At 38.9% G+C, this 13,867-nt stretch overlaps 1 protein-coding gene across 5 annotated transcripts in view; it reads right to left on the reverse strand.

Moving 5' to 3' along the window:
• Positions 1-398: 398 nt before the first annotated feature.
• Positions 399-13,867, reverse strand: part of RFTN2 (raftlin family member 2) — a 37,600-nt gene continuing 24,131 nt past the window's right edge. For 4 of the 5 annotated variants that reach the window (XM_052792530.1, XM_052792534.1, XM_052792535.1 and 1 more), the window contains 2 exons: positions 10,780-10,858; positions 399-5,512 (listed from right to left, as the gene is read on the reverse strand). In XM_052792530.1, the coding sequence (XP_052648490.1) occupies positions 5,243-5,512; positions 10,780-10,858 (349 nt within the window). In that variant the 3' untranslated portion in view covers positions 399-5,242. The remainder of the gene's footprint in view (positions 5,513-10,779; positions 10,859-13,867) is intronic. The other variant, XM_052792532.1, reaches the window with a different exon arrangement.

Raw genomic sequence — 13,867 nt, forward strand, 5'->3', positions numbered from 1 at the left:
TGTCACCAGACCAGTTCCTCTAAACCACTTTGTCTCTTTCAAGTTATGCCTACCTGAAGTCAGGAATGTTCACTTCTTTAATTCATACCAGTCATCTAAATTCTGATGTAGGAATCTGGCTTAGAAAAATCTAAATCCTAACTAACACTATTCTCTAAATTAAGCCATAGGGAATTGACAAGACAACACTTTTTACCTTCAAAAGATTAATATACTAAAAACAAGGAAAACGGGATCAGCTTTTAATAGATGCCAGTAAGTCTAACAAGCTTTGCCTTGTGAGCTGTACAGATGTACAGACAAGACTGCAAAACAGTAATTCTAGCTTGAGGAAAGGTAACATTGATCTAACCCAAGTAAAGTCAGGGTGCAACACATGTAATAAAGAAACTGGTAGCTGATTTGGTAAGTGCTTTTAATGGTGAGAAGCTTCCTATCAGAACTATAGAAAAGATCTTAGCTTTACAAAAAGAAAATAGTATTTTACAGACCAGAAACAGTGAAGTTAAGCAGCAGTTTATTGCAGTTGACCAGGTATGTAAATAAATTGTTCTGACAATTATGAGCTGGGCACAACATTTTTTTTTTTTTTTTTTACAGTGGATAGTGTCTTCCTGCTTGTAAACTCTAGAAAAGTATTTCCTCTCCAAACAAAAGTATAAACAGTCTTTTGCAGAGGTTCATGAACAGCATCGGTTGCCTTCTATCTCTTCTTTCTAATAGTTGCAGGGCATTTCTGCTGTCACATACAGGTAAGGGACTTTTCTATTACATTTCAGACACACAGGCTCCTAACTGAAGCCCTGTTATTGAATAAATAAGTGTACTTACTTTTTTTGCCAGAAAATGCATTCATGCTTTTAAGTTTGATTTGCAATTCTTCCAATAAAAAGATGAGTATGTAAAATACGTTCTGGTAAAATGAAAACTGAACAGTGTGTGTGTGTGTGTATATAGATAATAGGAGCATACAAAAAAAAAACCCTTGCCAGAGTTACTCTTTCTGACAGCTCTTCTGATTTACAAACTTAGTTTAATTAACAGACAGTGCTCATCACAACCCTAATAAAGGCATACCTTAATGCTCTGGTTTGTGTAAGCCCAGGTGATAAAACAAGTAGCCTAAATTGGAATCCCCTACACCCAAAACACACCCTCTCCTTCTCACTTTTCCAAATAAGATATAGTTGGCTTTCAGAATTTTTAACTACAAAGAACAAAATAGAAGATTTTCTATAGTTTGTTTTAGAAGCATTCTCAATTACTTGTTTCAGCATCCATGCCCTAGGAAGACAGGTGGTTTATTCTGTGTTCTTCAATTAGTGTGTGAAGTCAGATAATTCTTGCACAGTCCTCACACAGGCTGAGCAAGCAAGTTACTCTCCCTGATTTCTGAAAGAAAGCCCTGCAGCACGAGAACACTCTCGCAGCTACATGCCCACCAGGGCTGAAGCACTGGTGCTTACAATAACCTAAAGAACAGGATAAGCATGCAGTCAGTCAGACCAGCTTTCAGAATCTCCCAACAGTTTCTGGTTCAGTGACTTTCAGAGAGAATAGGGCAATGTTTTTCCTTTCAGGAATTTTTCAGTCACTTTTTAAATCCATGTAGTTTTATACACAGCATCCTGCAGCAAGGAGTTCTCCAGTTAGCTGGGCAGATACCATGATTTGTTTCAAAGCTGCTACTTACCGCTTCCATGATTCTCTTGAGTTCTTGTATCAAAAAAAGAATGCTGAGGAATACCCTCTCCATGGCACTCACTTTATAGATCCCTATCTTGGCTCCTGTCAGGTTGACTTTTTTTTTCCAGGTGAAGAACTGTATTTTGTTTATTTTTTTCTAGTACAGAGCCTACATGTAGCCCTGTGAGGTGAAAGACAATAGAGAGCTAGGGAAACAATCTAGATTAATGTTCCTGCAGCAGGGGCAATTTCACATACTGAGAGGCAAATGGCATTAAAAAAAACCCAGCTGTCCTTAACTATATAGGAATTGCTGGGTGCCTTCAGAGGAAACAATTTAGCATATTTACACTGAATTAAAAAGACTAGAAAGAAATTCAGAGGTTTGCAGCACAGTCAAAACCTGTGAGATTCAAGAGCAAGGACCAAAGCGCAGTTAAAACCGGGCTACTGAAAAGCAATATAGCTTTATTTCATTTTAAGAAGAAAAACCTTTCTTGCTAAAAGTGGAGATATTCTAAAGTGTACCTGTGGACATCCAGAGCATACTCTGTTTCTACCCTTGTTCCAAAACAGAATCTCCCTTGTGTACATCCCATTAATTGTAAGGGGAAAAGTTCTTTTAAAAAGACACTAATTTATTTGAATTTTCTGCATTCTCAACAGCTGATATGACAAGATCTCAGTTAAAAGTTAAACAATTCTCTTTATCCGATTAATGTATTCTAGAAAGATTAACTGCGTGCAATTTATTACTTTATACATTGTAACTTATTTAAATAGTTGTAGTTCAGTTTTGCTTTAGGGTTCACTCCTATTAACCATCTTAAGCAGGGCTACTGCTTTATAAAAGGTAATTTCTTTGATATACGTTAAATGCTTTAACTTGGAATATTCAGAATTGCTAGTTTTTTTGACCAATTTTTGCTGGTTTTACAGGTTTGACTTGTATGGACAACCACCAGTAGTTAAAAAATTAAGCACACGCATGAGAGTTGTAGATAACTCATGAAAAATACTTTTAAAAGTAGAGCAACATATTCCAAGTTGCACAAGACCAGCTGTTACCCCATTTTTAATATGCTAGAGTTACTTGGCTTTCTGCCAGAAACAGATATAACATGTATTTTCATAATTTTTTCCACATCTGTGTACCACGGAGGAGATCCCTGCTAACTGCGTGACGATGACTGCTGCTCACAGAGTAGTGGGCTGCATGAGAAAGCAGCGGTTGGGTCAGACTGTGTGGGGAACACCACCCCAGCCCAGCCCTCTCCCTATTAGTGGGGTGATCCTTCTCCATGTGGTGCCCCCAGACAGAGAATGAACACGAGGTTTATGCCCCACATCTGTGACCTTGAGGGGCTGGTGGGAAAGCAGGGAGAGAAGCCTTGGCAAGAATGGATTTCTTACCGTGCCTACTATCACAAGTACTCCTGCGCTCCCATCGCTCCCCGTGGTGCGTGCAGTCCTCCTCCTGCCCTACTGCCACGCATTTGGCTCTTAAAACAGTCACCACTCAAACTATTTTGCCAGGCTGCCAGCATTTTTCCTAAGAAATTAAAGTGAGAAAAGAGGAGCTGCCCTTTTAAACAATGTGCAATAGGAAAAAAGAAGTTGAAGGAATGTCTCTGGCTCCAGGGCTGTGGAATTTTTTTTCAAAAAAGCCGCAAACCTGCTACAAACAGTTGTTAGAGCTGCTCTTCCAGAGTGAAAAATAAACAACAAGCCTGCCTACAACAATTTCATAATGAAATTGGGAAGCAGCTCCAAAGCAATAATAATTTCAAGCTCCCACTATGACAATCATGCAAGTAGAAAGGGTTTCCCCTGCCCCCCACCTTGTAAAAATAAATTGAAACAGCACTAAGGCTTTGTACTACTTTTGCTTATCATAGCGGGTGTAACTTTTTTCTTTCATGAGTTACTTTTTGCTTATGGAAATAAGCAGCTTCTGCCAATGTTCTTTCTGCACAGCTCCCTGCCACCGAGATCGCAGTCTGACTTCCACCATCCTGGTCATCTCCTGGGGTGTTTGTTTGGAGTCAATTATTGGTGTTCCTGTCACTGCATTAATTTGCCCACTGAGTTTAGCGCCAGCATGTACCACTGTGGACAGGGAGACTCCCATGGCAGCTGGTGGGATACCACCCCGGGGGAGTGGGGTGGTGTAGTTAAATGTATTCACAACATTTCTCTCAGTGTTTGCAGTGCAACACGCACGGACAGGTATCAAAATCCCTGGGTGATGTGCGTCCTGTACTGTAAACATTGAGCAAAGTGTTGTGAATACATTTGCTCAGTTCTGTTCTGATTTCTCATTTTGACCATATTATTTTCCATTAGCTTAAGTATGACGAATATTTATAGTTTTTGCTTCTAAAACTAACTGAAAAACGCAATTTTTAGTTACAATCACGTTTACCTTCTGGAGATGGATTTGTATTCAGCTTCTCCTCTGTAAAATGTAATTTCAAGACAGCAGCATAAATATAATTCCTGTTCATGCCTCTCCCCACAGAACCCTGCCAGTGTTAACCTCCCTTAATGCAAGCAGCTCCTCCCCACAGTGAGGATGGAAGCACAGCAACTTCATCTTGTACTCTGAACATTCTTTCTGGTATTTGATGCAGTTGAATACTTTTTACCCAGTTTGAGATACATTTAGCTGAGAAATTTTTTATATATACATCAGCATATTTGTATAGTCTATGATCTAATATTGCCTATTAAGTTTAGCTTACTTCTTCCTCCTATGTATTATCACCATCATTGTGCACCTTGCTGTCAATGCTTCTTAGTGAGTTTCTCAAACTACTTTTTCATAGACTGCAAGTTATCTTTCAGGGGGTGAGTGGTTCTTCATTTCCACTCATGAGTAAATTATGAATACATCATTATACAAGCTATATGCTCAGATAGCTTTTGGCTTAGATGTACAAGGAACCCTGGTAAAAAACCTGCATAGGTGAAATTATATTACAGGAACAAGTGTCTGCCTACAGCCTCCAGAGGTTTTCTGCACATACCAAGTCTGAATGTAGCTTACATTATTAACGCTCTAGTGTAAGACTTAACATTTCTCTAGGCTTTTGAATTTATGCAAGGCAAGTAAAGTGAAAATTACATTAAAACTTAACAACAGCCAGACAGTTCGTTTTGCCCACCAATATTTACAACGCCCTTTAAAGACAAAACACACTCCTCCAGCTTGTGGAAAATACTAAACATCCTCATTCCTTTCTCTCTTACACAATTCAAACTGTCACTGTTTTGCAGCATTTGCTTCCTTGCTTGTCAAAAGCATTAACAAGTTAGCAGAGTCATGTAGTTGCTCTATTAGAGAGAGACAGAAAACCAAATTATTTTGCAGTAGTATTATTACTACAGTAGGATTAACACAACAAAGAAACAGCCAAAAATATAAAATGAGTCTGGGAAAAGTCATAGGATTATACCAATGCATTTAAAGTAGTATGTTTGTTGTTGTTTTTTTTTTTTTTTTAACATTTGTGTGAATTTTGTACATGTCCATCTGATGCAGTTACTTACTTTATCACATACATGTGACCTGAGTGACTCCATCTTCCTGGTCAAATTGTCCATCATCCAGTTCCCTTAATACTCCATCACTGCTACTGAATCCTGGAAAGCCTCCATACTGGGAAGATCCCTCCTTGATCCAACATTGTTTAGATGGAGATAGGTGAAACTCATCAGGTGGTTGTCCAATTTCTACAGGGCGAGAAGTAGCTGTGTCTAATCCAACACTTCTGCTAGAGACTTTGCCTTTTTCCTCTCCAATAACTTGTCTTAAGGATTTCCTCTGAAATACAAGAGGATGTTTAAATGTTAGCTTATTTAGGGGGGGAAAAAAAAAAAAAAAGTCAAACACTTTGCAATGAGTCATACATGACTTTAATGCTGGCTGCATTTTAACCTAAGGCAGCATTTCACACTCTGGTTTGAACTATGAACTCCTCTGGAGAAAAAGCTCCGACAGATACAGTTTTGTTCTCTATAAATAAATTTTAAGACAGACAAAGAAGATTCAGGACATAGTCAAGATTCAAGAAAGCACAAATGAATGCTAAGAAAAGGTACTCCAACAATGCTTGATTCTTATGTAGTACTTGGCAGATCCGGAATGATTTACAGATCTTAACCCATGCTAAAAATCAGCTGTTTGAAGGAAGCACATTATGTGCCTAACGTACATGTCTAATGTACCCTGACTCTGATGCTTTCTGCCATACGGCACATGTGTGTGCTGCCCTTTCTTGTGCTCTGCAAGGATGAACACTCAAGGGTGGCACAGCTCCTGCCATCGGCTTCCTCTCAGGTGCAGAGGTCCCTCCTGCCCAGAGGGGTGGCAGGGCCAGGCAGTGGCGGACATGCAGCTGACACAGCTCCACCATCTCCAGCTACTGCTGCAGCCAGACATTCATTCTCCTTTGCTCACATATCTCCATGCCACCATGTACAATGTCTGGCTAGTGCCCTCATCTGCAAGCTGTTCTGAAAGTCAGATGATGTTGATCATCTCCCCAAACACAGTTCTGTCTAGAAGCTTCAACAAGAGTGCAACATTTGATAAAGATGTGAATTAAACTGCATCAACATTGAGCTCTTTAAGAGTGTGATCTGACCACTTCATAGGACTGAAGATTTCCCACTGTTCCATCTCGTGGCGAGAGTGCTACGCTTTCCCGTCTTTCCAGTTCTGCCATTAAAGACCTTCAGAGGCCTCCTCAGATAATGGCAAGTTTCTTGAGAATTGCATTCAATCCACATGGTGCATCTACACAGATAGAAGTCAGTGGCTGTCCTGTACAGCAATTTGTGAGGGGGTCTAAAGAGACCTTGCACAGGAAGAACTCTGTATAAATACAGTCTGACATTAGTACTGGGATCTCCTGACATGCTTCTTGTCGGAAGTGATGGCTGCCAATATCAAAAAGAAAAATCAGCAGATTGTGATTTATGCAAACAATAGACCTATCAGACTATGCTAAGGGTCCTCTGAGGCATTACAAATAAATAGAAGGTTTATTTCATTTTACCATCAGGAGCTACCCACGGTACTCAAGATCTGTGATGATGCAGCACCTCCAGAGGCAATGTCAGGGCCTTGAGTCACAGCAGAGGAGCATAGTTGGGAAGGCAGAAGTGCCCTGGCTGTCTGCCTGGAGTCTTGCTGTCAGCACAAGCACTGCTAAACCAGGAGATGCTTTGCCAGGGGACACAGCCCTGTCCACAGAAGGAGGACAACTAGCTAAGAAGGAATCCAGCCTCAGCACAGAGCTGTGTTTCGGTGGGTAAAAGACGCAAGCACTCTTGCAGGGGGATTTGCACAAATGCAAACACTTTAAAAACAAAAACACCCCACAACTGTTTTTGCCATGCTCTCACAAGTTCTGTGTCCCCCTTCTATACATTGCTAAGTTTTTTCTCAAACCCTTCTGAAACAGTAAAAACAATGGCCCTTGTGGCTAAAGGAAATGTATTTAGGGAAGCTGTTACAGAAGACATTGGGAAATTAGACTAAGGGGAAATAGTGTTGCCTCAGGAGAAACAGAAGGAAATAAGCTTTGCCTGGATGCCATGGTAAGAGGATGGAGAAGTCTGCTTAAGGGAAATAAAGGAAAAAAAGAGAAAAGAAAAAACCAGAAAACCTTCAAGCAGTGTGTGGTTCAATCTTGGATCTCCTCTGCACTATTTTCTCAGAAAAGCAAATGGTATGTGATAAAGAGCCCACTGAAACAGTATAGCCCTTCTAATCCAACAGGCCTTTGAACCATTACATAAATCACAAGCCAGGTCATAATGCACTATCCCACGAATATACAAGGCGGCAGAGAGATGAGCTGTGAGGACATAAAATATACCCTCCTCAGAAAAGAGACCCTGTGGGAATAAAAGACCAGGTAATAGGGGTTTTCCTGTCAATTCTTACTGAAGCAAAACTTCCTGTAGAAATGGCAATGCTAACTTTGACCCAACAATTTAAAAAAAAAAAAAAAAAATCCTGACTACACAAAGCAACCCGTACCCATGTTGCCATTCTTCAGAATGCAAGTCACAGAGGTCCGACAGCTGGACCTGCCTGTGGGGCAAAGCTCCTGCCATGGCCAGACCCTGCTGTACTGTGGAGAGCTGGAAAGTGATGTGATCAGGGCTTGGGAGGCTTGACAGTGAACTGTTTGAGAAGGCCTGCATGAGACTGCTTTCTTATTTCAGTGATGAAAGAGCCTTGTGGCTTTTGTATTTTGACTCTCTCATAGGTAGCATTCTTATTGAGGTATCTGAATTGCAAACATGCTAAGGATATGCTTAAATAAACATAAATGGTGATGCAATTTTTTTTCTTCTTGAACTTAAAATGTTTTAGCTATCTTAAGTACTTCTGTGTTTGAAAAACATCTTAAGTTGTGGACATGAATATTTTTTTAACAACTTTAATGTAATTTGAATATCAAGGAAAAAATACACAGTACAAATGAAAATGAAAATGTCATGCCCAACAATATAGAATCACAGGAATGAAACGTTTTTACTAAAATGTTTGCAAGGGTTTGCTGAAGTTGTACAGCCGTGTCATCAATGTCCAGGGCACATTTTAAATAAACATATTTAAGTTTCTAGAGCAAAAGTTAATGCTTTCAAATTTCAGTAGCTTGTTTTGCACCTGAAATCTAGCTACTCAATGCAAAGCTAGCATGACATTCTATACCAGTTAGGAATTACTAACAAATCTATGAATTTAAATTGTAATGAAGGTAGCATATTGTTTGCCAATTCAGACATTTCGGTAAAAAAGCAATGAAATAAAAAGATTAAAATTTAGGGGAAAAACAACCTAATTAGAAAAATAGAAGGAAAATGTTACACTGCTAAATGTTTCAGCTTCAGCCTGAACTACCTATTTATCCCATGCTAAAATGACCTCAGCATACTGAAATTTCCTGGTGAAGAAGTAAAACATTCACTGGTACTTAAAGAGCACATTTAGATATTAAGTTTGCTCAGATTTTAAACACAGTAATCCTGATGTAAATGGCTACAAATCAGCTATTTCTTGTTTACTTCCAGTATGTTAATGCTTAAGTCAAAAGGTTTCCCATTACAACGAAGTAAAACACTAACTACAAAACACACCATGTTATTTGTATAAACAAAAGCTGCTGATCACCTCACAATTGGGTGAGAGAATTTAAACTGTGAGCATAATGCTTCCTATTTTTAATTTAAACCACATCTCAAAGATTCATCAATTCCTCAGACTGAATGTTTTTACAGAACTGGTTTGTATTACATCTCTTGGCAGAATCCAGTCTTAACCATTCTAACTTGTCCCATGTAGTTATGCTGCCTTTTAAGAGACACTTACAGTTGGAAATAACGTGCCTTACCAAGGAAAGAGTATTTGTATCAGGAGTCCATGCCCTTATTATACAGAGTATAGGTAGGGAAGCATCAGGAAAAGTATGACTTACTTTGATAATGACTGACATAATAAGGTTTTATATATTTACGATACTGATACCAAAATTAAGTTCCAAAACATACTTTCAGAAATGTATTAGGAAAGAATGTAAAGACTACGAAGTCAGGCAGGAGAGCAGGGGTCAGAAGCTCTGAAAGCTAAAAGCTGAAGATGCTTGGTACACAGGGGGAAATTAAAGGAAAAAATTGTATGAGGAACTGGCAGAATTTAGAAGAGGGTATGAATGGAAGAGGAAGTTAAGACACTGGCAAGGGAGACTATACAGAACACTGAAGAGAAAAAAGTGGAAGCTCAAATTTTGTAAACGAGGAAATAAATTATAGATAGTGTACAAGAACTAGCTGGGAATTGAGATGGCAGTAGAGACAAAAAATAAAACAGGACTTTCATTGTGCATGTTGAATGCAGTTCTTCCAGGCATGGAAGTAGTAATTATCAGGGGACACAGTGAGAAGGAAGTTAGGCTGGAGATAAGCAAAAGCCTGGAGAAGAACAAAAAAAGGGAGAGTGTATTTTAGAAACACTAAGCAGAAGAAAATACAGGTGATGGTAACAGACTGGATAGAAGGTAAAAAGGATGGAGAAAGATCAAACATGAATACAAAAAATTTAGAGACTCATGGAACCATTTATACAGATAGAGAAAGAAGAAATATCATTGCCTTATAATAGTATATAATACCACGAATGACAAAGTTTGTAAAGTTACTACTCTGGTGTTGGACATGAGTGAGAACATCCATAGTTTTCACAGCTGCGTAAGACTATCACAGGAAAGCCATGTTGATTAGAGAAAGGTTGCATGGCCATTAAAAAACAGAAATAACAAAAATTAAAATCTACCACAGGATGTTGACAGACTTGGCAAAGAAGAGCCTATCAGTAGTTCATCCTCTGGCCACAGCAGTATTTACTATAGAGCTATACAGGTGCAATAACTGTTGTGACCTTGACTCTGAACAGAACGCGGTGACAACTGCCAGTTACTTAATCCTCAAAGCACTTGTATACAACCACTATTATGGGAGCCTCACTGAAAAGGGACAAGGAGTTGTTGAGGTCCAGCTGCAAGAATTTTAAACCCTCTATTTCTGTCACACATATTCATGCAGCAACAGCTAACACCCCTTCACCCTGTTAACCTCCAGATTACAGTATCCCTTGCACAGCTTGACACTTGCATTCTTCTACAAGTGTCAAAGTAGACGTTTTGGAGGTAAAAAGAAAATGTTTTCTTTTTCATGTGCAACACATCCAGGATTTGAATCGGAACATTTAAGACTTCCTGAAGACTTCTAAAGAAATACTTGTAATGTAGCCAACCTGATCCACCTGAGACACAGTAATTTCTCAGCACAAAACAGGTTTTTAGCATGCTTATGCTTTTCTCTATGGCTTAAGAGGTACACAGCTGAGAAAAAAATGAGTTCAGCTGCAAAAGCCCTCCACAAACTTGAACCTGTTTCAAGTGACACCCTCTTCTGCCACTTTTTTCCCCTTAATTTTGAAGTCTAGTTTGTTTCTGCACCTAACCATTATGTGAAGTACTAATTTGTTTATATTCATACCATAAACATGTTACTCACCTCTGGTGTGGGGACAGCAGAATTCCACATAACAGGTCTCTGAAGAAAAATGACTTGCTTTGTGGCCAGATTTCCTTCACTAAAATTTAAAGAAAATTGTTTCAATATTTTAAAGGCAATAAGTTACTGTAAGACGTTCATACCTTTCAGAGTCCACTGTAAGTTGTGTGTACGTAAGTCCATGAGTGAGAAGAGGATAGACTACCAAGCATTAACTGGTTTATTAATTCCTGAACAGTTCTGTAATCACATTTTAAAAAAACTAAAACACAGAAGCATTGAGCTGGGTTAAGGTGTTGTACACAAAAATAAGTATAGAAAAAAAATTTTTTATTACTATGATTAGAGTTATTTAATATGTCTGCTCTTGAAAGTTTAAGTACCAGAGCTTGTACTTTTAATCAAAGTCTGCACCTTTATGACTGAAGTAAACCTCAAAGAGTCTTTCTTTCACCTAATCTTCACTCTCAAATATACAGCAACATACTACTACCTATTAACGGCACAACAAGTAGGCCCAATCTCAATAGATCCACAGCTTCAACAAATATCTCATTGATTTGTGGTGTAAAACTTGGGAAGTAACATTCTTTACTGCTAACTAAAAGATGTTCTCTGGTTGTAACGTGACATCTAACTGACACAGTGGGATAAGCTTGCTGTCTCACCACCCATGGATAAAAGGACTCAGCTCAGTTTTTATAAGCTCTGCATCCATAGTAAGATAAATGACACTGGCCATTTTGTACATGGGAGGCACACACACAGGAAGGACAAGAGAATATAGTAGTAAGAGAAATAAAAGAGAAAAAAAAATGAAGGAGGAACTTCAGTTTTTAGTCCTGGAACTTTTAGAAATGTTGATACTGTTGTGGTAGATATAATTTAAAGAAGCACCGTGAACTGTTTTTCAAAAGGAAATACTTTTAGAAAAACAAATGTGAAAAGGCGAAGTTGTTCCTCAAGACCAAGTCAGGTGTTACTGATACAATGTTTCAGAAGTGTTACACTCTTTTAGTACCGGTGATACCAGTGACTCTGGAAGTTTTTATGTATTTATTTTCATCACCTTTCCATCAGAAATACAGGTCAGCACACTGATTGCATATGTACTATAAAGCCCCACTCAGTGGCACTGAAAGACTGCAAGAATTTCAAGACCAGAGCTCTAGGATGGGAGGGTTTAAAAAATTCCTGTGCTCTTCTAAATATCAGATACTACATTTTGATAAACTCTTCTTCTCCCCTGAACTCCTACTTCTGGGCAGTATTCAATGAGGTCTTTATGCATATAAAGGAAGGACACTGAAATACTTTGGCAGAAGAGTGACTACGGATTTAAGAATGCACTAAAGAAAAGTGGCAAGATAGAAACACAAGAGAGACATGTAGTGAGTTCATTTGAGTATCTATGATTCTATAAATTACAAAACAGTATTATTATGCATAACATTACAGAAAGAACTACTACAATAACGTACGCTTGTACTTCAGCATAGGTATGTCACAATCTTAACAACCACACACATAAAGTTGAGATGAACTGATTCATGTTTCATGCCAGTGCTAGGACTGATAGAATTAATTTATATTTAACATTAGGGACTTGCTCCAAGAAAAACCAGGGATTAAAACTGTTCCTATGAGATCGGGAAGAGCTTGTGAACAGCCTACCCCAGTAGAGCTTCTGGAAGTGAGCTCTGAGAAAGTACACAAAACTGCACGATTCCCAGCATACTCCACTACATCTGATCAACAGTCAGCGATGATGGTTTTGTGATGGTGTTTGGCCCCTCACAATCTTCCTTTCAGTCCAGATGAACTCAGGTCATAGCATATCTTTGCATGTCTTCCTTGGAGGAGAATAGAGAACTATCTTAAACTCCAGCTTGTGGGGGAAACAAGGAAGCAGGAGAACGAACTCATTAGTTTCCTTAAGTTAACAAGGTTTCCTGCTCTGAGAGTCCCTACCTCGCTATTTGCATTCATTAAAAGAAAATGTGTTACGATTTTATGTCATGACAAGGAAATCAGCAATCCTGCAACCTTATTCCACTTGGCTAGATACCTCTCCCTGCTTCAGTTATGTCTGTTTTGATAATGTCAACTGGGAAATCTCTCTTCTAAGCGAGAAGGCTGAGCACAGTCCCCAGCATGGGGAAGACCCTAGGGCTTATTTTGTAACAGTGTCTGCATTCCTTCAGAGAAAAGAAAAAAACCCAAACATTAAGCTACAGCTTGTACAAATTCTACTAGAACAGAGAAAGGACATGATGGTGAGTAGACAATAAGTAAATTAACAATTTTCTAAGTCTGACCTTATTAAAATGCTGCACACGACAAAGCAGCTATGAGCTTAATTCACAAAGAACTCAATGACAGTGGGATTTCCACAGAATTTAAATGAGAAAAAGCGCTTAGAGCAAGCCACTCCATAGCTTCCCTCACATTTCCCCCTTCCCTCTTTGCCTCGTAAGTCAGGGCATTTTGAAAACTTAGATGAAGTAGTTTGTCATGATAAATTCATAACTGCAAAGTCAGTGTTTTTGCACTGGATTTGCCTGCCTGCTTTCCAGCCCTTGTAGACAGTCTGCCTTGCCCATTTTCAGGGACTACAGTAATCAGTGAGGGGAAATAAAGGTCACTGCAGAGTAAGGCTGCTGAAGCCTTTTTCCTGTCTCTTCTTTTAAGAGGGATGAAGAGCAACAGAGACTCTTTTGTTAAAACCCCAGCAATTTGCTTGTCTGCTTATGCTGTATGGGCAATAAATTTGTCCTCTTACATGTATATAATAAGTCCCCCAAAACAATCATTAAGCTAGAAGCTAAGTAGTACTGCCAACGGCTCTGATTTTTACAGATCTATTTTTTTTTTTTATACATGAGCATTTTATATACAAAGCACTTAGAATTAGGGTTAGACAAAATTTTCTGTGAAATGAACAAAAGGAGCAAGATGATAAATTCTTTTAACCGATTCAGGTTTTCTTGCATTTCCCAAAATAAAGTTTTGCACTCCTTTGGAATCGCAGAGCAGCTAGACTTTCAGTTATGAGATAGACACCAGGCTGGGATAGTAAGTCTCCTTG

This window comes from Harpia harpyja, chromosome 7 (genome assembly GCF_026419915.1).
Source record: "Harpia harpyja isolate bHarHar1 chromosome 7, bHarHar1 primary haplotype, whole genome shotgun sequence".
In the NCBI taxonomy this organism is placed as follows: domain Eukaryota; kingdom Metazoa; phylum Chordata; class Aves; order Accipitriformes; family Accipitridae; genus Harpia; species Harpia harpyja.